Source organism: Ceratotherium simum, chromosome 5 (assembly GCF_057802395.1).
Source record: "Ceratotherium simum simum isolate JZ-2026a chromosome 5, ASM5780239v1, whole genome shotgun sequence".
NCBI lineage: Eukaryota > Metazoa > Chordata > Mammalia > Perissodactyla > Rhinocerotidae > Ceratotherium > Ceratotherium simum.
In genome coordinates, this window is record NC_141904.1 from 50,474,761 (window position 1) to 50,501,084 (window position 26,324).

General features: G+C 41.2%; 1 protein-coding gene across 7 annotated transcripts in view; it reads left to right on the forward strand.

Moving 5' to 3' along the window:
• ARIH2 (ariadne RBR E3 ubiquitin protein ligase 2) overlaps positions 1-26,324 on the forward strand; it is a 56,397-nt gene that overhangs the window by 18,794 nt on the left and 11,279 nt on the right. For 4 of the 7 annotated variants that reach the window (XM_087430952.1, XM_087430954.1, XM_087430951.1 and 1 more), the window contains exons 4-7: positions 20,957-21,024; positions 23,374-23,437; positions 24,956-25,106; positions 25,850-25,989. In XM_087430952.1, the coding sequence (XP_087287078.1) occupies positions 20,957-21,024; positions 23,374-23,437; positions 24,956-25,106; positions 25,850-25,989 (423 nt within the window). Of the gene's footprint in view, positions 1-8,193; positions 8,240-20,956; positions 21,025-23,373; positions 23,438-24,955; positions 25,107-25,849; positions 25,990-26,324 lie in introns of all 7 variants that reach the window. The other 3 variants (XM_087430955.1, XM_087430956.1, XM_004419670.3) reach the window with 2 other exon arrangements.

Genomic DNA, 26,324 nt, shown 5'->3' on the forward strand with positions numbered 1-26,324 from the left:
TCCCAATCTCTCTCTTTCTCTTTTTTGTCTTTGCCCCTACTACTCTAGGAAAAATTAAAAGGATTAGATTTCTCTGCCCAAAAGAGAGAAGAGTTGTATGAAAGATTTAAGAAAGGTACAGAGTGAGACATCAGGAAGCTTCTCATCTTGCTTCTCCTGAAATGTGTCTGCCCTGTGGCTTGATTACTTAAACTGACGTGAATTGTCAGAATTTGAAGCTTATGTTGTGTTTCCTTTTCTGTGAACTATCATGAACGTTTATAAACCTGAAATGGTTTTACTGTGATGACCACAAATTATCAACCATAAATAGAGAAAAGTACAGGCAGGATGAGTGAGAAGTTTGTTTGGAGATTTTATTTTTATTATTATTTTTTTTTGGTGAGGAAGGTCAGCGCTGAGCTAACATCCGTGCTAATCCTCCTCTTTTTGCTGAAGAAGACCGGCTCTGAGCTAACATCTATTGCCAATGCTCCTCCTTTTTTTTCCCCAAAGCCCCAGTAGATAGTTGTATGTCATGGTTTCACGTCCTTCTAGTTGCTGTATGTGGGACGCGGCCTCAGCATGGCCGGAGAAGCGGTGCATCAGTGCGCGCCTGGGATCCGAACCCGGGCCGCCAGTAGCGGAGCACGCACGCTTAACTGCTAAGCCACGGGGCCGGCCCTGTTTGGAGATTTTAAAAGGAGAACAGAGCTGTTCGTCTAATTGTGAACAAAGAGTAATCTCTTATCTGGGAAAGTTGCTCTCTTTGACTAGCAGTTTCTTTCCTGGCCAGTACACTCTCTATGCACTCTCATTCCTTTATCCCTTATTTTAGGCTTTTACTGGTCTCTTCAGTGCTCTCACCATCATTTTCCGGGGTCTCTAGATCACCTTGCCTCCTTTTACAAGAAATAACTCCAGTGCCATCCAACTTAGCTTCCTGGATTCTCTATCAATTGGTGATACCACCATCCACCAAGCTGAAAACTGAGGATTTACTCTTGAATCTCTTTTCCCATGAAGCCCTCCTTGATACCCATGCCAAGTTGGACACTCTTGTCTCTGTACCACTGTGTGCATGTTTCTTGGTATGTACTTAGGCTGACTGGAAATTAGTTGTTTGTAAGCCAGGGTTTGAACTCTTTGAGATAGAGGGCCACGTTTTTTCTTTGCACAACAGCACCCAGCAAAAATGCCTGGTTATGTTTGTTCTCAATCAGTGTTGCTTGTTATTGATCTGACTAAGCCTAGGTCAATAAATGCAAAAGTTGAGAATTTACCCTCAAAGCTCTACTTCTATATGCTCCCATTTGTAAAAGACATGCTTGTCAAAGGGCTTCCGTGAAGCCAGGTGACTCCTAAGTTGCGATAGTGTATACCTAATGGATGTGTGGTTCCCACCTTGGGGTGCATGTCAGAATCAGTTTTGGCAATTCTTATAGGAAGCCTGAACTTCATGCAGACATAACGAAACAGAATCTTGAGAGGTGAAGCAAAGTATTTTACGTTATATTCATGTGGAAGTACAAAAAGAAATGTGAAATGATTCAGGTTATCAAAGTGAGGAGAGAGGAGCGTGTCCTTTCTTTGGCTGCTGAAAGCCAAAGACCTTCACAGTGTACTGGTTTTGTAACCAGTGTGGGAGTAGGATATAAACTGCTGAACTATACTGGCAAGTTGGATAGGTTTCCTGTGATGTTTTTGATATCTTAAGGTAACTTCATATTTCATTGATTATCAAGATAAAGGTGGGTTTGTATGTACATATTAATAATGAGTAGCTGTAAAATGACTAATAGTATCTGCAATCGTAAATACAATGTGAATGTTTTAAAAGTTTTGAATTTTATGACGCTGTGGTAGAACACATAAAATCTTTTTTTGCTGGCTTGTTAATATTGGCTTCTGCTTCAAGATGATTGGCTGCCCTCACATGCCTTTGTTCCCCTTCCATTTTTTTTGTTTGTTTGGTATTCAGATATCTGTAGCAGTTTTATTTGCAGTAGCCAAAAACTGGAAACAACCCAAATATCCACAAACAGATGAGTGAAGAAATAGTGGCATGCCCATAGACGAGCATACTTCTCAGTAATATAAAAAGAGTGAACTTTGATGTAAGCGTCATCGATAAATTTCAAAATAAGTATGCTGCACGAGGGAGGCCAGGGGGAGAAAAGAGTAAACACTTTATGATTTCAATCATTTAAAATTCTAGAAAATGCAAACTAATCTGTTGTAAAGGAAAGTAAATCAGTGGTTGCCTGGAGAGTTGAGGAAGCTAGAGAGAGAGTATTCAAGAGCACAAGGTAAACATGGGGGTCTCCTGTGCCTTTTTTTTTTTTTGTGAGGAAGACCAGCCCTGAGCTAAAATCCATTCCAATCCTCCTCTTTTTGCTGAGGAAGACCGGCTCTGAGCTAACATCTATTGCCAGTCCTCTGCCTTTTTCTCCCCAAAGCCCCAGTAGATAGTTGTATGTCATAGTTGCACATCCTTCTAGTTGCTGTATGTGGGACGCGGCCTCAGCATGGCTGGAGAAGTGATGTGTCAGTGCGTGCCCGGGATCCGAACCCGGGCCACCAGTATCGGAGCGCGAACACTTAACCGCTAAGCCATGGGGCTGGCCCCTCCTGTGCTTTTAAATAAGAAAATGAAAGTAAAGGCGTATATACGTGTTATAAACTCATAATAACAAAGAGAATGGGGATGGGGGTGGCATGCGGGGACATCATTGCACATGGGAGCCAGTTTGTCCAGCAGATCTTTGAAGAGGCGGTGGGCTCTGATTTGACTCACAAAGGCTGGAAGAGATAAGTGCACTACATATGGGGGGATTAATTAAAAGTCTGTATGTAGAATAGTCACTTCTGTTCCCGCTTGGCCTCTAGGCAAAATAATCAGCTTATTTTTAAGAAATAGAATAACCTGGAGAGAAATGGGGCCCTTAGAGAGTGTGAGATTTGTCTGACCTCATTTGTCATTTTGGGGGCCCTTGAGTCTTTTTTTTTTTTTTTTTGTGAGGAAGATCAGCTCTGAGCTAACATCCATGCCAGTCCTCCTTTTTTTTTTTTTGCTGAAGAAGACTGGCCCTGGGCTAACATCTGTGCCTCTTCCTCCACTTTATATGGGACGCCGCCACAGCATGGCCTGAGAAGCAGTGCATCGGTGTGCGCCTGGGATCCAAACCCGGGCTGCCAGCAGCAGAGCACGCGCACTTAACCGCTATGCCACGGCCCCCCCCACCCCTTGAGTCTTTAGTAATAGCTTCCTCTCATTGATCACCCTAAAGAAAAGCCTGTCAATTGACAGGTTCTGTCCATGTACACAGAGTTAGGATTCGTTTTCTTGCTCCCTCTTTTAAAAATTGTAATATTCACATAAAATTAACCATTTTAAAGTCTACAGTTCAGTGGCATGTAGTATATTCACAGTGTTGTGCAACCATCATCTCCATCTAGTTCCGAAACATTTTCATTGTCCCAAAAAGGAAACCTGGTACCCATTAGGCAGTTACTCTCGCTCCCCCTAGCCCCTGGCAACCACTAATCTGCTTTCTGTCTCTATGGATTTACCTATTCTTTATATGTCATATAAATGGAATCATGCAATATATGATGTTTTGTATCTGATTGCTTTCACTTAGCGTAATGTTTTTGAGGTTCATCCAAGTTGTAGCATGTATCAGTACTTCATTCCTTTTTTTGGTGACCCTTCGTTTTTTAATGTGAATGGCTAACCAAGAATCAGCAGACGTTTGAGGACAACACGCAAAATGAAAGAGAAACAGAAAAATGGACCTTAGCTGAAACAGACCAGTAAATAATTTTGCTTGTTTTTAAAAGCACACTATTTAGTATTCTCTAAGATAATCAAGAAGATGTGGCATCCATAAAACAATCAGAGATGCCATCGGGAAGAAACAGTCAAAATAAAAAAGAGCTCATGGAGGTGAATTATGGGTTTGCAAGTTAAAAAATATTCTGTAGATAGATCAGAAGATAAAATTAAGAAGATCTCTCAATATAAAGCCAAAATACAGGCAAAAAATATATGCAATAAGTAAGAGACATTAGAGGATCAATCTAGAGATCCAGTATCTACTAGAATTTCTGGGAAGTGAGAATAAAAAATTGAAAGGAGGAAAATATTAAAAGTATAAGGAGAAGAAATTTTCCAGAAGCTAAAGAGAGGAGCAGTCTTCATATTGAAAGGGTCTACCCATTGCCCAGAAGAATAAAGACAGACCTACTGCTAGAATTGTCACTGTGAAATTTCAGAAAAATAAGGATAGGCAGAAAACCCTAAAAGTTTCCATGAAGATATATCAGGTCTTCTAAAAGAAATGGAAATCAGATTTCTCGTCAGCAACAGTGACAACCAGAAGACAATGGAGCAATGGTCTTCAAATTCCTGAAGGAAAATGGTTTTGAACCTAGAATTCTGTCATTGCAAAATAAACTTGTTTTCAAGATGTGAAGGACTCCCGAAAGTTACTTCCCTTTTACCTTTTCTGAAGTAGTTACTTGCAGATAAAAATCAAAAAAGAGGAAAATAAAGAATTCAAGAAATGGTTGAACTAATCTAGTAGTTCATTGAAAAGTCTCATGGTGTCCTCTGTACAACAGGCCTGGAAAGCAGTCAGCCCAAATTTGAACCGAATTTTGGTGGGATCCAAGAAAAATTTATTCAGGAATAGGAAGGGGGTAGATTCCAAGCAATAGATAGAATGAAGAAGCTGGAATTGGGATACAGTGAAGAAACCATACAACTCTTTACAAGGGGCAAGGGAATTAGAATTCCCATGCAAAGCAGAAAAACTACACACAAAAAATTATGAGCCAAATATAAAGCAAACACGTGTGGCACAACTATGAGTAATTGGTGGTGACTAAATAAAGGTGATGTATTTGTGCTTAATGTATGAACATTCTTGTTTGGCCCAAGGGAAGTGACATTGGAAGCACACGGAAGAAAATGTAATTCTGGTCCTGTATACAATATCTCGAAGTTACAAAGGTAACCAATAGAGGAACTGAAAATAGTGATTTAAATATAAAAAAGCTAGGATTTGGAAGGGGGAGGTAGGGAGTATTTTAAGTAAACTAAGTCTGATAGAAAATTAGGGTATATTCAGGGATGTTGGTAACAACCAGAAGAACCTAGACAAATGACTGGTGGAGATTTCTCCTGAATAGGAAGACTGGGAGGATGGAGGAGTGAGTGGAGAGAAATGGGATGGCAGGTGGTGTTCCTTTTCATCAGAGTGCTTTTTATGAACCATTTGATTTTCTTTGTTCATTGGTAATTGAGATAGGTTAAGAATTTGTTGATTCCCAATAAACAGGTGTTTTCTGTTGTTGTTTTTTTTGTGTGTGTGTGAGGAAGACCAGCCCTGAGCTAACATCCAATGCCAATCCTCCTCTTTTTTGCTGAGGAAGACTGGCCCTGGGCTAACATCCGTGCCCATCTTCCTCTACTTTATATGGGATGCCGCCACAGCATGGCTTGCCAAGCGGTGCGTTGGTGCGCACCCGGGATCCGAACTGGCTAACCCCGGGCTGCTGCAGCGGAGCGCGCGCACCTAACCGCTTGTGCCACTGGGCTGGCCCCTGTTGTTTTAACTTTAGATAGATGCTAAGAGAGGTGGGGAAAGAATAGTTTGACCTCTACCATAGAATAACTTAAAGATCTCTTTGCCTTTAGTTTCTGTCCCCTCCTTTTTCAGAATGGTGAGAGAGGAGGAAATAGAATTTTTTTTCCTACTTTTTCATATTTTTCTGATATATCCAGTAAAAGCACCACTTTGATTATCTTGCTCTGTTGAAAAACTTAGAGTGGCTTGTCCAGACTCCAGCCTGAATTCCTTCCTGCTTCTCTCCCTAACCCATATGTTTGATTTTTGCCTCCTCAAACCTCCTGTCAGCATCTCTGCTCTTCCTGCAACCCGCAGAAGACCTCTCGGTCCTCCATCCTTTTTAAAATTTTCCTCCCCAAAGCCCCAGTGCATAGCTGCATATCCTAGTTGTAAGTCATTCTAGTTCTTCTATGTGAGCTGCCGCCGCAGCATGGCAACTGACAGACGGGTCGTGTGGTTCCATGACCGGGAAGCAAACCTGGGCCACCAAAGCGGTGAGCACCAAACTTTAACCACTAGGCTATCAGGGCTGGCTCTCCAACTTTTTTCTTTTTTTTTTTTTTTTAACCTTCCTTAAAGGTGCTGTATCTGGCCTCTTCCTGCATTCCCTGAGAGCTTGGAAGACCTTGGTGCCTGCCTGGGCTCTGGAGGAGGATGTGGATGTGCAGTGACTTGAGACTACACCACAGGAGTCAGGCAGAGGGTAGTGTTAGTGTATAGGACCTAGTACTGGACAGGCATTGTTCTAGGTGCTTGGGTATGGCAGAGAAGGAAATTGTTTTAAAAAATCTCTGCCCTCAAGGAGCTTCCATTCTGATGGAGTTTTACATAAACAGAAAGGTTACAAAAAGTAGTGTTATATATGTTTTGAGTGTAGCTAGAGACAGCAATCAGTAGCTCTGTCTTTGAAACATGCTGTTGGAGTCTGTGGCTTTGTCAGTAAGATGTGCTAACCTCTGAGGTGTCCTCAGGAGAAGAGGGGGTACCAGAATGGTATTGCCTAGACAGTAGTTGGTATTCCCTCTCCTTTGCTTCCTCCCAGTAGCAGTAGCTGGAAGAGACAAAGCATTGTTTGAAATCATTTTTAGACAAGATGGGCTTGTGGCTGCAAAAACATGGTAGGAGACTTGGCTTTTAGTCCTACTATGTGCGGTTCATCAGATATCAGCTCCTACCTGCATTTTTTTTGTTGTAGTTACTGGACATGACCTTGATTCATGGACATGGTGGTCATCTTGCCTATATGGTGTCCACCTGGAAAACTGTTAGACTTCTAAAAGGGATTGTAACCAGTGTTTTGTACTAAGTACTTCCCAGAGGATTTTCATTGAAATGCACCCTAAAAGATATGCTGGCTGGGATTTATTTCAGAATAATCTAGAAGGTAGGGGATAGTTGAGGTACAGATACAGTGGGCTTGGCCATGAGTTGATGTTGAAGCTGGGTGACGGGTACATGGGTTTCTTTATACTCTTCACTTTTGTAGATGCTTGGAATTTTTCATAATAAAAAGAAGTACCCTTATGGTCAAGGAATGATCGCTTTCATATTTTTGCTTTATTGTATTTTGCGTAAATAACCTTTTATTTAGTGAGGTCTTTGGGTTTTTTTGGTATTTATTTATTTATTTATTTATTTAGTGAGGAAGATTAGCCCCGAGCCAACATCTGTTGCCAGTCCTCCTCTTTTTGCTGAGGAACATTGGTCCTGGGCTAACATCCGTACCCATCTTCCTCTACTTTGTATGGGACATCTGCCACAGCATGGCTTGATAAGTGGTGCATAGGTCTGTGCCTGGGATCCGAACCTGCGAACCCTGGGCTGCTGAAGCAGAGCCCACGAACTTAACTGCTACACCACCAGGCCAGCCCCTTCGTATTGATTTTAATGATCAGAGACCATAACAGGACTGAATTAAGTTTAGACAGGAGAGAAATCTTCAAATTTGTGTTTATTAATCAGATTTTTTAAAGCTTGTATAATGTATGGGGGCTTCGATTACAAGTCAGCCCTCCCTCCCTGGAGACCTGTAAAGAAAAAGTGAAAAGAAACAGTTATGATCAGGTGCCAGAGAGCTGATTTTTTAGAGGCTGAGAGTATGTAGGTGTGAAGTATGGGAGAAGTGAAGGCCCACCACTAAGATCAGTGGTCCTCTGGGACCCTGCTACCACCACCACTGCTGATGATTTTGCCCCATTCTAGGCTGGTGTTGACCTACTCTTTTGTCTCTGTGCTTTGACCTTGTTTTCTTCCTCTTATCCCTTCAGTAGCTTCTCGCCTTACCCCCTAACCCCCAAGACCTGAAATCCATCTATCTTGATCTCCTTAGGCTAGTTTTCCTATATCATGTCCCTTTGTACCTCAGGCCCAGAAGCTGGCCCACAGTTCACTTCTTTCCTTCATCTCTGCTTTTTAGTGAATTGGCCGCTAGTGTATGTTAACAAATGTGATTGGACCACGAAGTGGCTTAACACAGGCTGAGGCATGGACACCCATTCGTGTAGCCTTAAAAGAGTTCAGGCAGTTGGCAAGTAAGAATTCTAAATAAAAATTGAAACTACCACCTGTATTTTTTCAGGCCGTTGATGCTCACTGCCATCAGCTGCATCCTCCCTATGGCACTGGTAAGTGTGGGAAGGGCTGGTGACAGTTTTGGTGGGCTGCTGGATTTCTTTTTCCTGGGGGAAAAATCTATTTGCAAGCTGTGTTATTAAGTTGTCCCTGCGGGTTGGACAGCTTGAACCAGCAATAGGAGACTAAAAAGATGAAGAAGCAACTGAACATGCTCATGGGTTTCCTTGGAGAACTGTTATCAGTGCCTTGATTTTTACATAAAATTAGCATGTACCATGCATTGTTTTGAATAATAAACATATGCTATCCAAGTGCTCTAGGATGTCTAGTAATAACTGTTAAATTTCCTGAAACTCTTAAAATGTTTCTCCCAAAGATAGATGTTGGCTGTGTATTAGAAAGGGTCCAGAATGTCGTATGTGCTTATTGTTTCCTTCACCATCAGGATTTATCTCCCTCTGGTATTTCAAGTTCTTTGTGGTCAGGAGATCAAGAAATGTTTGTTCCAATTATTAATATAAAATTCTGATAGGGACTTGCTTGAATATTTTTAGGGGGGAAGGGTTTGGTGGAAACCAGAAAAGAAATTTGTGGCTCTCATTTACTAACAAACTTTAGGTGGACTTGCGGACCTGTGATTGGAAAAATTATTTTACCACAGTCTGCTTTCTGCTTCGGGACCTAATCGAGAAAATACAATAAATTAGAACATAGAGCTGGTCAGCAAGTCACAGAATTGCTAAAGTATAAACCAATACCCAAATTGCTGCTGGAGTTGCGTTAGATAAGCTCCTGAAAGTCCGCAGACTGTCTCCTTGTAATGAGTGGGGCAGAGGCCACACAGTGATTGGGAAGTTTTATCTTATCAAGGTGGTCTGCATTCCAAGCTGTGATGTTTACCCTCTTTCGTTTCTCTAGTCTCTGAAGCCCTTAGATCATGGAAGAAAGTGCTTCCAGAATATCGAATGAGATGCTGAGGTTGTAGACTTGTGGGCTGTTAACCGTGTCAGGAACTGCTTGCTGGTAACAGTGGCTAAAGCATTCATATACACTTCATTACATCTCTGTGAGAAAATCTTAACATCATTGGCCCATATCCTGGATTTTCCCCTGGTCCTCACCCCCCAACCCCCAAACCCTACTGGTGAAGCAGGGATAGAATTGTGTGGCACATTTACCACGTTCTCTATAAAAAAAAACAAAACAGAAAAGAGAGCTTGACTCTCCAGCAGCTGTCTACTTCTTTGGGTATCTGTGCACAAGTGGTAACTACTAAACATGTTTTGAAGGCCTGTATCAGGGAAATATCTTTTAAGTGTCTGTCCCAAACACAGACTATAGAGGATGATAGATGTTTGCCTGTGACCTTTGGGAAATACTGATGACCAGTAGCAAAGTCCTTTTTGACATGCATATACCTAAGTGCTTCCTGAAATAAAGATCTGGAAACCATCTGAGGGTTGAGATTGTAAATGCAATGGCAAAACAAAGCCAAATTGGATTGGTAATGCAGAGCAGTGGCCAGGATAAGTGACAACAGAAGTGACCCCACAATCCTTTCAAGCTGGAGGGAAAGCTCTCCAGAGGCTTCTGATCCATTGTGGGTCAGGTTTGAGGACACAGGGAAAGAGAGAAAAAAGGCAGGGAAGATGGGCTGTACTTGGCCTCTACTCTAACCCCATCTTTGACTCTGTGAAAGGCTTCTCTGGACCACCCAGAGACTTAAGGGCATCCTTTAGTCTTTGATGAACATTACACCACTACAGTCATGTGCTGCATAATGATGTTTCAGTCAACGACAGTGGTCCCATAAAATTAGTACCATATAGCCTAGGTTTGTAGTAGGCTACACCATCTAGGTTTGTTAAGCTACTTTATGATGTTCACACAATGACATCGCCTAACGACACATTTCTCAGAATGTATGCCTGTCGTTAATGGATGCATAGCTGTACTTGCCCTCCCTTCTCCACCTTGATCAGTCACACTCCCTTCCCCAGCCCCAGGAAAAATGAGAGGGAAGTTCTTATCTTTGGGGCTTATGTTCACACTGACCAAGGCTTAGGCAGGAGTGTGATTGCTCAAAGACAGGCCAGGGAGTGAGAAGAAGGCAGGCCTGAGAACTATGCCTTATGGAATAGCAAGATTTAAGGAGCTGACAGACTTGTAGCAAAGCATCCAGTGGAACACTAAGATTTGGTCTGGGAGGTTGAGAGACAGCCAGAGAGTATTGTGAAGTTATCAGCATTGCAGACCCGCGTGGAAGTTATATCTATTTATGCTAAAATTCACACGTATAATCAGTTAACCTTTGGTCAAAAGTATGTTAAAACTCTGAAGGGGGGGGCCGGCCCCGTGGCGTAGCGGTTAAGTGCACGTGCTCCACTTCTGGCGGCCCAGGTTCGGATACCAGGCGCCACTGATGCACCACTTGTCAGGCCATGCTGTGGCGGCGTCCCAAATAAAGTGGAGGAAGATGGGCACGGATGTTAGCTCAGGGCCAGTCTTCCTCAGCAAAAAGAGGAGGATTGGCATGGATGTTAGCTCAGGGCTGATCTTCCTCACACACACACAAACACGCTAAATAAATAAATAAATAAATAAATTTAAAACTCTGAAGGGGAATTTTTCATTTTGAGGCGTAAGTAAAAGGTCAAAGTAAACTATTTGATGTAGTAAATGCAAAGGTCAACCCTTTGTTTATTGTAACATTTGTTTATGCAAGTGATTACCATTGAATTAAATTTGGCAAACTTTCCCTCCTTGACTTCTATTATGAAAATTTTAAAACATGCAAAGAAGTTTGAAGAATTGTACAGTGGGCATCCGTATACCTACCATGTAAATTACGCAATTGCTAACCTTTTGCTACATTTGCTTTATCATATTTTTATCCATCAATCAATTTTATGTTTATACAGCTTTATTGAAATATTTACATTCCATTGAATTCACCCATTTTAAAGTGTATCATTAGATAAATTTTAGTAAATTTATACAGCTGTGCAACCATCACCATGATCCAAGTTATAGAACATTTTCATCATCCAAAAAATTCCCTTGTGGCCATTTGTTGTCAGTCCCCACTCCCATGCCCAGGCAACTACTGATCATCTTTCTGTCTCTATAGTTTTGCCTTTTCTAGAAATTTCATATAAATGGGATCGTTCAGTATGTAGTCCTTTGTGTCTGGCTTTTTTCACTTAGCATAATGTTTTTGAGGTTCATCCATGTTGTATCACATGTCAGTAGTGCTTTCTTTTTTATTGCTGAATAATGATTTTCCTTTGTATGGATATACCACATTTTGTTTACCCATTCATCAGTTGATGGACATTTGGGTTGTTTGTGGTTTTTGGCTATTATGAAATATGCTGCTATGAACATTTATGTCCAGGACTTTATATGGACATATGTTTTCATTTCTCTTGGATAGGTATCTAGGAGAAGTGGGAATGCTAGGTCATATGTAAGTGTATATTTAACATTTTAAGAAACTGCCAAACTGTTTTCTGAGGTGACTACTATTTTAACATTCCCACCAGCATTATAGAAGAGTTCCAGTTTCTCCACATCCTTGCTAGCACTTGATTGTCAGTCTTTTGGATTGTAATCATTCTAGTGGGTGTAAAGTGGTTTCTTGTGGTTTTAATTTGCACTTCCCTAATGACTAATGATGTTGAGAATATTTTCTTGTGCTTATTTGCTAGTCGTACTTTTTTTTGGTGAAGTGTCCAAATCTTTTGCCTATTTTTAAAAATTGGGTTGTTTTGTTTTATTATTGAGTTGCATGAGTTCTTTGTATATTCTGAGTTAACTCCCTTATCAGATATGTGATTTGCAATTGTTTTTTCCCAGTCTGTGGCTTGTCTCTTCTGTTTTCTTAATGTCTTTGAAGAGTAAAAGTTTAATTTTGATGAAGTCCAACTTATCAGTTTTTTTCTTTTAAGGGTTGTGCTTTCATTGTCATATCTAAGGAATCTTTGCCTAAATCAAGTTTGCAAAGATTTTCTTCTAGAAATTTTATAGTTTTCAGTTTTACATTTAAAGCTGTGAACAATTTTGAGTTAATTTTCATATGGCGTGAAGTAAGCATCTAAGTTCTGTATTTTGTGGTTTTTTTTGTATAATGACGTTAAGTTATTCCAGAACCATTTGTTGAAAAGACTGTCCTTTCCTCCATTGAATTACTTTGGCACCCTTGTTTAAAATGAACCATAGGGCCGGCCCAGTGGCTTAGCGGTTAAGTGCGTGTGCTCCGCTGCTGGCGGCCCGGGTTCGGATCCCAGGTGCGCGCCGACGCACCGCTTCTCTGGCCACGCTGGGGCCGAGTCCCACATACAGCAACTTAGAAGGATGTGCAGCTATGACATACAGCTATCTGCTGGGGCTTTGGGGGGAAAATAAATAAATAAAATCTTTAAAAAATAATAAAAATAAAAATAAAATGAACCATAAATGTATGAGTTTACTTCTGGACTCTGTTCTGTTTCATTGATCTATATGTCTGTCCTTAAGCCAGTACCTCACTGTCTTTTTTTTTTTTTTTTTTTTCCCCCAAAGCCCCAGTAGATAGTTGTATGTCATAGCTGCACATCCTTCTAGTTGCTGTATGTGGGACACGGCCTGAGCATGGCTGGAGAAGCGGTGTGTCAGTGCGCGCCTGGGATCCGAACCCGGGCCGCCAGCAGCGAAGCGCGCACACTGAACCGCTAAGCCACGGGGCCGGCCATATATTTTTTTTGTGTGTGTGAGGAAGATCAGCCCTGAGCTAACATCCATGCCAATCCTCCTCTTTTTTTGCTGAGGAGGACTGGCCCTGGACTAACAACCGTGCCTATCTTCCTTCACTTTATATGGGACGCTGCCACAGCATGGCCTGACAGGCGGTGCATCAGTGTGCGCCTGGGATCCGAACCCGGGCCGCCAACAGCAGAGCACACACACTTAACCGCTACACCATGGGGCAGGCCCCCTCACTGTCTTGATTACTGTAGCTTTATAGTAAGTCTTGAAGTCAGATGGTATCAAGTCCTCCAACTTTGCTCTTCTCTTTCAAGAGTACTTTGGCTGTTCTGGGTCCTTTACATTTCCACAGATTTTAGGATCAACTGTTAATTTGTACCAAAAAAAATGCACCCTGCTTTAATTTTGATTAGTTTTGATTGCTATGTTCAGTCTGTAGCTGTGTTGTCCAGTGTGGTAGCTATGATCACATGTAACTATTGGGCATTTGAAATGTGGCCAGTTTGAATTGGTGTGTGCTATAATTCTAAAATATACAATGGACTTTGAAGACTTAGGTGAAAAAAAGGATATAAGTTCATTAATAATTTTTTGTGGATTACATGTTTACATAATATTTTAGAAATATTAGGTTAAATAAAATATTACTAAAATACATTTCGCCTGTTTAAAATTTTAGTTTTCATTTGTTTGCTGCTATATAGAAATACATTTTATTTTTCTATGTTGACCTTGTATTTTGTTACCTAACTAAATTCATTTATTAGTTCTAGTAGTAGTTTTGTAGATTCTTTTAGGATTTTCTGCATAAACAGTCATTTTATTCAGGAATAGAGACAGATTTGCTTCTTCCTTTCCAAACTTTATTATGTCTTTTCTTTTCCCCCTTGCCTTATTTCCCTGGCTAGGGCCTACAATATAATGTTAAATGAAATGATGAGAGTGGTCATCCATGCCATTTTCCTAATCTTAGCATTCACTATTTCTTCATTGAGTATGTTTTTCATAGGTGCACTAAGATTCAGGCAGTTCACTTTTCTTTCTAATTTGCTGAGAATTTTTTATCTTGAATGAATATTAAATTCTGTCAAATGGGTTTTTTGCATCTACTGAAATGATCATTTGGTTTTTTTCCCCCCTTTATTTTGTTCCTTCAATGAATTACATTAGGAGTTTTCAAATGTTAAATCAGCCTTCCATTTCTGTGATAAACTTCATTTGATTATGATATATTGTCCTTCTGTATTGCTAAATTTAATTTGCTAAAATGTTTGGATTGATTTTTGTGTTTTTGTTCATAAGGGATATTGATCTGTAATTTTCTTTTATATTTTTGTCAGATTTTTGTATCAGGGTTATGTTAGCCTCTTAAAATGAGTTTAGAAGTTTTCCTTCCTCCTGTAGTTTCTGAAAGTGTTTGTGTAAGATTAGTGTTGCTAGAATTCACCAGTAAAAAACTTCTGGGCATAGAATTTTGTAAAAAAATGTTTGATAATGAATTCAGTGTCTTTAATAAATACAGAGCTATTCAATTTTTCTTTTTCATTTTGTGTCAGTTTTGGTAAGTGTTTTTCAAGGACCTTGTCAGTTTCATCTAAAATAACAAGTTTATTAGAATTAGATTATTCATAATATTCCCTTATTTTCCTTTCAATGTCTATAAAATTTGTAGGGATAGACCCTCTTTCACAGATGTTATTGGTAATTTTTATTCTCTTTTTTTCTTAATTGTTGTAGCTAAAGTTCTTATCAACTCTGTTGATCTTTTTTTTTTGGTGAGGAAGATCAGCCCTGAGCTAACATCCATGCCAATACTCCTCTTTTTGCTGAGGAATACTGGCCCTGGGCTAACATCTGTGCCCATTTTCCTCCACTTTATATGGGACACCACCACAGCATGGCCTGACAAGTGGTGTGTCGGTGCGCACCCAGGATCCGAACCCAGGCCGCCAGCAGTGGAGCGTGCACACTTAACCGCTACACCACAGGGCGGCCTTGTTGATCTTTTTAAAGAATCAACTTTTGGACTTTGTTAATTTTCAGCATTATTTGGTTTAGATTTTATTTATTTCTGGTTTTATCTTTTTTTTTTTTTTTTTTTTTTGCTGAGGAAGATTCGCCCTGAGCTAACATCTGTGCCAATCTTCCTCCACTTTGCATGTGGGTCACCACCCTAGCATGACTGACGAGTGGTGTAGGTCCACACCTGGGATGTGAACCCGGGCCACTGAAGTGGAGCGCGCCGAACTTAACCAGTACACCTCAGGGCCAGCCCCATTTTTATCTTTATTATTTTCTTCTTTTCACTTACTTTGAGTTTAGTCATCTTTTTCTAGCTTCTTAAGGTAGACTCTTATGTCATTTATTTTTGGACCTTTCTTTTCTAGTATAAACATTTACAGTTGTAAATTTCCCTCTAGGCATTGCGTTAGCTGCATCTCACAAATTTTATTATGTGGTATTATCATTCAGTTCAAAACATTTTCTAATTTCTCTTGTGATTTCTTTTTTGACACATAGGTTCTAGAGAAAGTTAATTTCCAAATATTTGCTACAAAGAAGGGCATTCTTGTCAGAGAATAGTTAGAGAAACGCGTGCAGTCGGTCTATTGCTGGACTCCAGGGGACCGTGGTTCAGCAGTGGGTCCTGATGACTCTTCCAGTAAGGGCTCAAGGTTTGTCTTGTCAGTATTAGAGAGCAGTGATAAATTTTAAACAGGGTGGGAACTGATCCTGGCAAGATGTAAAAGCTCTGTAAGAATTGTCTGTTATTGTTACTGTTATACTGGGACTTCCGGAAGCTCACCCTGAGGATTATGGCATGGAGAGGTATAGACACTAGGCAGGCACATCAGTATAAGATGCCTTTCTATCATCTAGGTGATAGTGAGGCTCTTCTGATGGGAGTGCTTAGGAGAGGCAGGACTAGAGATTGGGCAGTGGAGTGGTGATGATGGGAGAGGGTGAATTGGTAAGGAACAGTGAGACATAGAGGAAAAGGCCAAGGATCCTAGCTTGGGAGGTATGGGAGTGTGGTTCCTCCAGTGCCAAGATGGGCATACAGGAGGAAGAGCACAGTTAGAGTACCTGAACAGGAGCTACAAGAGATTCATCACAGAGACCAAGAGGGGTGTTAAGGCAGAGAGAATTTAAGTGTCAGAGTCTACCAACAAGATAAAGCATGAGAAATGTTTGTTGAATTTGGCAACAAGGGAGTTTATATTGCCTGGTGTATGTGTATAAAGAATACCTTAGTATATCCACTGTCAGCAATTCCGAAGATTGACATTCAGCAGTTGAAATCAACATCTTGTCAAATTATGAACCAAATTGAATTGGTAAAATCAGAAATAATCCACAGATTTTTGATTTCTGCTTTTGACAGACCCACTCGTTTTTAAAGTATTATATATAAATTATCAAACATGATTTTTGAGAATAGTTGAGATGTGGTTTAACATGCATTGGAGGGGAGGGGGAATAGGAAAACAGCTTATCTCTGCTGTTGAGAGTCTTTGTTTAAATTCATTGTAACTATTCTTTTTTTTTTTTTTGTGAGGAAGATGGGCCCTGAGCTAACATTTGCCAGTCCTCCTTTTTTTTGCTGAGGAAGACTGGCCCTGGGCCAACATGCATGCCCATCTTCATCTACTTTATATGGGACGCTGCCACAGCATGGTTTGCCAGGTGGTGCGTCGGTGCATGCCCGGGATCCGAACCGGCGAACCCTGGGCTGCTGCAGCGGGGGGCGCGCACTTAACCGCTTGCACCACTGGGCCGGCCCCCTCATTGTAACTATTCTTGACTCATGGTCTTGTGAAAGTCCAAAACTGCTGTCAAAGACAGATTCCACCAGTTTAGGATTTGCAGTTTGGACAGGGGTGAGATTCCCAGGCGTGCTAGAAATAGTGACCCATTCCCATTGAGAGGAACCCTTTTTGGCCCCTGAGATGGAGAGTATGGTGGATTCTGATTCTGTCTCTGGGAGTAGAGGCTCAGATTAATCTATGAGTAATTACGTGGGACTTCAAATTTTTGGATAAGAAACTTCCTTAGTTTCTTGTTTTCTAGTCTTTTCCTCAATTAGTGTTTCCAGAAGTAGAAAGAGGACTCATAAATAAATGAGACTTTTAATCTTATTACATATTGATCTAATAGAACTGCAAATTTATCTTGAACATGATGTGGTTGTATGTGTTCCTTCCTAAGTCATTAGTCTCTTTTGGCTTTCAGTGGTTGATTACCACTCTGGACCCATTTTCCTTTTGGAAAAGGTTTGGTTTGGCCTTTTCATTATAAGTCCTTGATAATACATAATCCTAACTATCAACAGGTCCTTAGTTTCTTTTTCTTTTTCTTTTGCTGAGGAAGATTTGCTCTGAGCTAACGTCTGTTGCTGATCTTCCTCTACTCTGTATGTGGGTCCCCTGCCACAGCATGGCTGACGAGCAGTGTGTAGGTCCACACCCGGGATCCAAACCTGCAAACCCCGAGCTGCCGAAGTGGAGCACGCGAACTTAACCACTATGCCACCTTGCCAGCCCCATATTTTTCACTCTTGTAAAACACTGCAGTGCATATATCCTCTATCATTTTTTCAGAAAAATTTAAAGAAGTAGAATCAATAGCTCAAAGCACCTTCTGAGGCTCTTTGATAGCCGTAACCGATGTGCTTTATTTTATTTTTTTTTTTTTGAGATTTTATTTATTTATTTATTTTCCCCCCAAAGCCCCAGTAGATAGTTGCATGTCATAGCTGTACATCCCTCCAGTTGCCGTGTGTGGGACGCGGCCTCAGCATGGCCGGAGAAGCGGTGCGTCGGTGCGCGCCCGGGATCCGAACCCGGGCCGCCAGCAGCGGAGCGCGCGCACCCAACCGCTAAGCCACGGGGCCGGCCCTCGACATGCTTTAAAGGAGAATGTAGGGGCCAGAAAGGCTGCCCACAGACTTTTAAATTGTCCTTGCTATTAGGGCTCATTGGTTGCCAGGAATTGAGAGATGTTAAATGGGGATTTTTTTTTTTATTGATGTTCTAATAGTTTTCAACAGTGTGAAATTTTGGGTTGTACATTTTTGTTTGTTCATCACCATATATATGTCTCCCTTCACCCCTTGTGCCCACCCCCCGCCCCCATTGCCCCTGGTAACCACAATACAGTTTTCTCTGTCCGTGTGTTGGTTTATAGTCCACATATGAGTGAGATCATACAGTGTTTGTCTGTCTCTTTCTGGCTTACTTCACTTAACATAATACCCTCCAGGCCCATCCATGTTGTTGCAAATGGGACGATTTTGTCTTTTTTTATGGCTGAGTAGTATTCCATTATATATATATCCCACATTTTCTTGATCCAGTTGCTAGTCGAGGGACACTTAGGTTGCTTCCACTTCTTGGCTATAGTGAGTAATGCTACAGTGAACATAGGGGTGCATAAGCCTCTTTGGACTGTTGATTTCATGTTCATTGGATAGACTCCTAGTAGTGGGATAGCTGGATCATAGGGCATCTCTATTTTTAATTCTTTGAGGAATCTCCATACTGTTTTCCATAGAGGCTGCACCAGTTTGCATTTCCACCGGCCGTGTATGAGGGTTCCTGTTTCTCCACATCCTCTCCAACATTTGTTGTTTTTTGTCTTGGTGATTATAGCCATTCTAACGGGAGTGAGGTGATATCTTAGTGTTGTTTTAATTTGCATTTCCCTGATGATTAGTGATTTGAACATCTTTTCATGTGCCTATTGGCCATCTGTATATCTTCTTTGGAGAAGTGTCTGTTCATTTCCTCTGCCCATTTTTTGATTGGGTTGTTTGTTTTTTTGTTGTTCAGTTGTGTGAGTTCTTTATATATTACGGAGATCAACCCCTTGTCAGATGTATGTTTTGCAAATATTCTCTCCCAGCTGGTGGGTTGTCTGTTCATCTTGATTCTGGTTTTGTTTGTCTTGTAGAAGCTCTTTAGTCCCACTTGCTTATTTTTTCTTTAGTTTCCCTAGTCTGGGTAGGCATGTCATCCGAAAAGATTCCTTTATGACGAATGTCAAATAGTGTGTTGCCTATATTTTCTTCTGTGAGTTTTATAGTTTCAGGTCCCACCTTCAGGTCTTTGATCCATTTTGAGTTAATTTTTGTGAATGGCGATAGCAGATGGTCCACTTTGGTTCTTTTGCATGTGGCTGTCCAGTTTTCCCATCACCATTTATTGAAGAGACTTTCCTTTCTCCATTGTATTTTCTTAGCTCCTTTGTTGAAAATTAGCTGTCTGTGTATGTGTGGTTTTATTTCTGGGCTTTCCATTCTGTTCCATTGATTTGTGTGTCTCTTTTTGTACCAGTACCATGCTGTTTTGATTACTATTGCTTTGTAGTATGTTTTGAAGTCAGGGATTGTGATGCCTCCTGCTTTGTTCTTTTTTCTTAGGCTTGCTTTAGCTGTTTGGGGTCTTTTATTGCCCCTTATGAATTTTTTTTTTTTTTCCTTTCCCCAAAGCGCCACTAGATAGTTGTATGTCGTAGTTGCACATCCTTCTAGTTGCTGTATGTGGGACGCGGCCTCAGCATGGCCAGAGAAGCCGTGCGTGGGTGCGCGCCTGGGATCCGAGCCTGGGCCGCCAGTAACGGAGCGCGCGCGCTTAACCACTAAGCCACAGGGCCGGTCCAACCCCCCATATGAATTTTAGTATTCTTTTTTCTATTTCCGTGAAGAATGTCATTGGGATTCTGATTGGGATTGCATAGAATCTGTAGATTGCTTTAGGTAATATAGACATTTTAACTATGTTTATTCTTCCAATCCATGTGCATGGGATGTCTTTCCATTTCTTTATGTCATCATCGATTTCTTTCAATAATGTCTTGTAGGGCTGGCCCCGTGGCTTAGCGGTTAAGTGCTCGTGCTCCGCTGCTGGCGGCCCGGGCTCGGACCCCGGGCGCGCACCGACACACCGCTTCTCCGGCCATGCTGAGGCCGCGTCCCACGTACAGCAACTAGAAGGATGTGCAGCTATGACATACAACTATCTACTGGGGCTTTGGGGGAAAAAAATAAATAAATAAAATCTTTAAAAAAAAATAATAATGTCTTGTAGTTTTCATCATATAGGTCTTTCACTTCCTTGGTAAGATTTATTCCTAGGTATTTTATTCTTTTTGATGCAATTGTAAATGGTATTATCTTTTTGAACTCTCTTTCTGTTAGTTCGTTATTAGCATACAGAAATGCAACTGATTTTTGTAGATTGATTTTGTACCCTGCGACTTTGGTGTAGTTGTTGATTATTTCTAATAGTTTTCCAACGGATTCTTTAGGGTTTCCTATATATAAAATCATGTCATCTGCAAATAGTGACAGTTTCACTTCTTCGTTACCTATTTGGATTCCTTTTATTCCTTTTTCTTGCCTAATTGCTCTGGCCAAAACCTCCAGTACTATGTTGAATAGGAGTGGTGAGAGTGAGCAGCCCTGCCTTGTTCCTGTTCTCAGAGGAATGGCTTTCAGTCTTTCCCCGTTGAGTATGATGTTGGCTGTGGGTTCGTCATAAATAGCCTTTATGGTGTTGAGGTACTTTCCTTCTATTCTAAATGGGGATATTTTTTGTTTGTTTTGTTTTGCTGGGTTTATACCAGTCCAAGCCTGGAGATTTTCTGCAACTAATAGGTCTAACTAGAGGTGCACTTCCCATGTGTGGCCTCCTCCAGCAGCTTAAGGGAACATATATCGAATTAGGGAGCCCAGAGCTCTTTTGTTTAAATTGGATGCTGGGCTGTTATTTATTGTAGACAGGGTGATTTTGCTTAAGTTTCAAATCAGACTGATTTCCTAGAAGGGTCATTAATGAAAACAAAGAAAAATCGAAGAGATCTACGAAATCCAAGATTATAAGAAGCAGAGGACCAAGAGGAGAACTTGGAAATCAATCCTGGGCCTGCTATAGACATGAATGTATGCATTTCTCAAAATGTGGAGCGCTCTGAAAGAAACTAGAGTTATAATTTGATTTTTTTTTCTTTCTTCTTTCTAGGTATCTCATTCAGTTGCTAAACTTATATTAGTTAATTTCCACTGGCAAGTTGCAGAGATATTGGACAGGTAAGGGGTTTGGGGGAGGAGAGATGGCATCACCCATAGCTCCTCTCTCTGCCCACCTACCCAGTGGTGATTATTGTTTACATTTTAGAGTATATCCTAACAATGTGCGTATTATATTTTTAAAACATTGGATCATATTGTATATCCTTTTTTCTCTCAATATATGGTGAACATTTCCCCATGTTTTCAGCATTTTTTTTTTTTTTGTGAGGAAGACTAGCCTTGAGCTAACATCCGATGCCAATCCTCCTCTTTTTTTGCTGAGGAAGATTGGCTCTGGGCTAGCATCCGTGCCTATCTTCCTCTACTTTATATGGGCCACCGCCGCAGCATGGCTTGACAAGTGGTGCATTGGTGCGTGCCTGGGATCTGAACGCACAAACCTCGGCCCGCCGCAGTGGACCGTGCGCACTTAACTTCTGCGCCACCGGGCCGGCCCCCAGCATATTCTTTCTACCCCAGTTTTATTGCTGGCTCAATATTTCGTCATATAGATGTTCCATACTTTTTCCAAACCCCTGTTGTTAGAAACTGTAAAGTTAGTTCACATTTGTTATGCCATCGTTGATTTGTAATCAGTGCCCTTCTAGATAACACTTGCCAATATCTACAGTTACTTCTTTTGGATACATCAAGTGAGGAATGCATCATAACATATCACATGCTACCTTTGGAAAGGGTCGGCCAGTTTACCTCCCACCCCAGAACCAGAGCTCTTGGGACACAGACCTTGGAGTCTTAAGTGGAAGTTATCAGGAGTTGTTTCTCCTCTTCCTGAATCCTCTGGGGAGTTTTTAGAACTTTATATTTTTAGAACTTTACAGACATGGAATTATGTTGTCTGTGTTTTTCAACTTTTTAAATTAACAAAGTTGCATTTTATGATATCCTATCTATCCTCCTGTCAAAAACCATTTGGGAGTTTTTAGTTTTTTGCTGTTAAAGATAATGCAGCTCTGGGCCGGCCCCGTGGCTTAGCGGTTAAGTGCACGTGCTCCGCTGCTGGCGGCCCTGGTTCAGATCCCGGGCGCGCACCGACGCACCACTTCTCTGGCCATGCTGAGGCTGCGTCCCACATACAGCAACTGGAAGGATGTGCAACTATGACATACAACTATCTACTGGGGCTTTGGGGGAAAAAAATAAATAAATTATAAAAAAAAAAAAAAGATAATGCAGCTCTGAAAACTCTTGTACGTGACTCCTAGAGTCACATAATTTTTCTAGGGTTAAGTATAGAGAATGAATTTCTGGGCTGTAGAGTATATGTTTCTTCAGCTTTACTAGTAATGCCAAAATGTCACTCACCAGTGGTGCGTGTGCGCCCGGGATCCAAACCCGGGCTGCCAGCAGCGGAGTGCGTGCACTTAACCGCTGTGCCACGGGGCTGGCCCCATGAGTGTTCTTGATGTTGTCACGCTTAAAGTTTTACAATCCAGTGGGTATAAATGGCATCTAATTGTTTTTAATTTCAATGTACCAGATTATTAAGGAAGCTGAGCATTTTTTCATATGTTTAGTGGCCATCTGTGCTTCCTCTTCTGTGAAATGCCTGTTCTGTCTTTTGCCCATTTTTGTATTGTTATTTTTTTCTTTTCAAATGGACTTTTAGGAGTTTTTGTTTTGTTTATTCTGAATATCAATCCTTTGCTAGTTATATATGTATTGAATTATCTTCCAGTTTATAGCTTGGCTTTTCACTTTATGATGTCTTCTAATGAACTAAAATTCTTTTTTTTTTTTTTTTTAAAGATTTTATTTATTTATTTTTCCCCCAAAACCCCAGTAGATAGTTGCCTGTCAAAGCTGCACATCCTTCCAGTTGCTGCACGTGGGACGCGGCCCCAGTATGGCCAGAGAAGCGGTGCGTCGGTGCGCACTCGGGATCCGAACCCGGGCCGCCAGCAGCGGAGCGCGTGCACCTAACCACTGAGCCACGGGGCCGGCCCCTAAAATTCTTAAATGTAACGTAATTGGTCAGTTTTCGTCTATGCTTTGTATTTTCTGTGTCTTAAGATACCCTTCTGTATTCTGAAGACATAGAGATATTTGCCTATATTTCCAGAAAGGGATTTGAAGCAGATATGCTCCTTCATAATTATTTTTATTACAGTTCAATGCTTTTGAGGCAGGGTTATTATTGTCATACCAATTGAGAGCTAAAAAATTGCAAGAGAAAAAGTATTTGTACTAAGGTAAAAAGAAACTTGGTTCTGTGAGAAGGTAATTTAGAGACAAAGACACTTGAGTGCAACCACAACACATGATGGTTTCTTCTGTTTTTGTTCAGAGGTAAAAATGTTTGTCTTCTCTTTCTGATTCCCTTTATTTCTGCTTTTTGCTTTGTAGGTACAAGTCTAATTCTGCTCAGTTGCTCGTTGAGGCTCGAGTTCAGCCCAATCCATCGAAACATGTGAGTGTTTCCTACTGGAGTAAGGGTTCCGTGATGCATGTGGCTCTTGCATGGCTTACAGTGTTACTGAGAACCATCTTTTGTTTATAGTGCAATGTGCCTAAAATATTTGTTCCAATATAGGCCTAAATCTTCCATTTCCATTATAGTTTGAAAAGTTTCCTCATAGATGAACAGTAAATCCTTGCCAGTCCTGGGGCCCTCTTCAGCCTCACCTTCCTCTTTACGCTTACACACAGCCTGCACTCCATTCCTGCTAGGTTCCTTGGTTCTCAAGCTCACTGTGTGCCTCTTTGACTTTGCTTGTGCCTTCCCTGGCCTGGAACGTCCAGACCCAGTCCTCATCTTTGCTTGTGGGAATGGAACGCATCTTTAAAGACCCAAATCCAAGCCATTTCTCACAAAGCCTGTCTCCTGTGATCACTCTCTTCTTTAAACCTATACATGTATATTGTAGTGATTCATTCATCTTTTCAGCTCCCCTACCAGATTGTAAGTGCTTTAAGGATAGGAACCATATGTTACAATGCATAAGAATTTTCTCTGTATCTAGGAGTTCAACAAACATTTGACAGATGAATGAGGGCAGTGTTGAAAGAGCTCTCAGAAGGGGCTCAGATCACCACATAACTTTTGTAGCCTCTTAGGAGAAAATTTGCAGGAGGATACTGGATAAACATGAGAATTATTTATGGTCTTTTTCCTCAAATTGTTTTTTGTATCCCAAGTAAACTAACAAGCACCTATTGTAAACTTATAGTGGACTTTTCCATTGGTTTGTGTTTTGGCCAGGGTCCCCATATCGTCTTGTGTCTACTAGTTTGTGTAGCACAGCATGGATTCTGAAGTTCAGGCTTTACAGTTATTTGCCCACATCCTAGAAGTTTCTTCCCTAGTAGGAGCCTTCCTCATCCCTCTAAATTAATTGTACATGACATCTCTTCGGTGTACTAATGCTGAGTTATAACTTGCTAAAAGCTGTGATATTTTGTGACTTGGCCGTGTTGATGTCGGAAAACCACTGTCTTTGACAAGTAAAACTGCATGTGGGCTGTTAGAAGCTTTACACACTCAGCCTCTAAGAACTTTATGACTGGATTTGTAGTACTTGTTGAGGGGCAGCTCTGTGCTGTGCTGGACGGGGTTTACAAAAGAAACTCAAAAGCCTCTAAAAGAAGAAGGTGGATTGTATGACTGCTAAGGACCTTGGCAATTCTGAAATCCTGCGCTTTTCAGTCTAAAACTACTGTAAGTTCTCATTTCAGCCTTCTCTTTCTGCCTCTCTTAATCCTAGTGATTCTGCAAGCCCAGCTCAGGTGCCACCTCCTTCAGGAAGCCTTCCTGATAAATACTTTCTGCTCAGAACTCTTGGGACTCACAGAGTTCACACATTGCAGTTGAGTTCTGACACTTGTAGGATCAGGATCGCCTCCCAGCACCTAGCTGCTTGAGGCGCCCCTATGGCCTCCCAGGGCCTGAAGGCTCTTCTTTGACTCATATGGCTCTGCGTCTCCCCAGGTCCCCACGGCCCATCCCCCTCATCACTGCGCAGTGTGTATGCAGTTTGTGCGGAAGGAAAACCTACTCTCTCTGGCCTGTCAGCACCAGTTTTGCCGCAGCTGCTGGGAGCAGCATTGCTCAGTACTTGTCAAGGACGGCGTGGGTGTGGGTGAGTCGGCCATAGAATTTGTAAAAGACTGGCATGAAGTATTTATCTTTGACTCTGCTCTTTCAGGTACTCAAGTCAGCTGAGTGTTTTCTTCTGAGCCTGATTGAAGTTTTTATTGTCAGAGCCATTGGTTTCCAAATAGATCAGTCTGAACAGTGGCAAAGTTTTTCCTAGTCCTAAAATGAGAAAATTTAGGCTGTTGTCTGGACATATATGTATATGTTGGTATGCGTGCAGGCTACCTTTTGGGAGAACTGTCCTTTAAGCTGCCTACCCTATCTTAATTACCCAAGGAGCAACCATCACTTAAACACCCAGAGAATCTGCTTCTATTTAGGTAACATAGCACAAATCATATTTGATGATCAATTATAGGAGTATTTGTTATACTGTGACTTGATGATATTGAAACTAAATTAGCATCACATTAATTGTTTCTGCAAAATCTCATTGTGTTAGTGGTGATCACTTGCACATAATATTAAACATCACAAAACTAAATTGTTAGCCAAGAACCCTATAGGATTTTTCAAATGATACTGTTTTTCAGTTGTGCTATTTGTGATATATATGTAATTTGGGATAATATTTTAGTTGCATCACTGTGCAAATATATTAATTTTTCTCTTCTTTGAATAAATTCTGTTGCTTCAGGGGTTTCCTATGTAGAATCTGATTTGTTGGTTGAACTCAGTGGCCAGATATATTACTGTTGTGTCTTCTGCAATATAATTGTCCATCAGGTTGTCTTTGTTCAACAGGAGTCTCTTGCATGGCTCAGGACTGCCCACTCCGAACACCAGAGGATTTCGTGTTTCCATTGCTGCCCAACGAAGAATTGAGAGATAAATACAGGCGCTACCTCTTCAGGGACTATGTGGAAGTATGACCAGCCCCTGTTGTGGTGCCTTCTGTCTTCCTGGGTCTACTTTCCATCCGATGCTCACCACAGTTAGTTTTTATAGACTAGGTTGCCATTAGATGCTGTCATTTGAAGAAAGAACTCCATGGCTTTAAAAAAGTTTGAAAACCACTAGAGTGGTAGTGAAGAACACAGGCCCTGGAGTCAGGCAGATAATTTTGTGAATCCCAAGGCTGTTACTTCCTTGCTGTGTAACCTTCAACCTATTATTTTACCTCTCTGAGCCTTGGTTTTCTCTTGTAGAATGGTCTGGCATCCCCACCTTATACACAGTTGCTTAAACAACCTGTTGTATG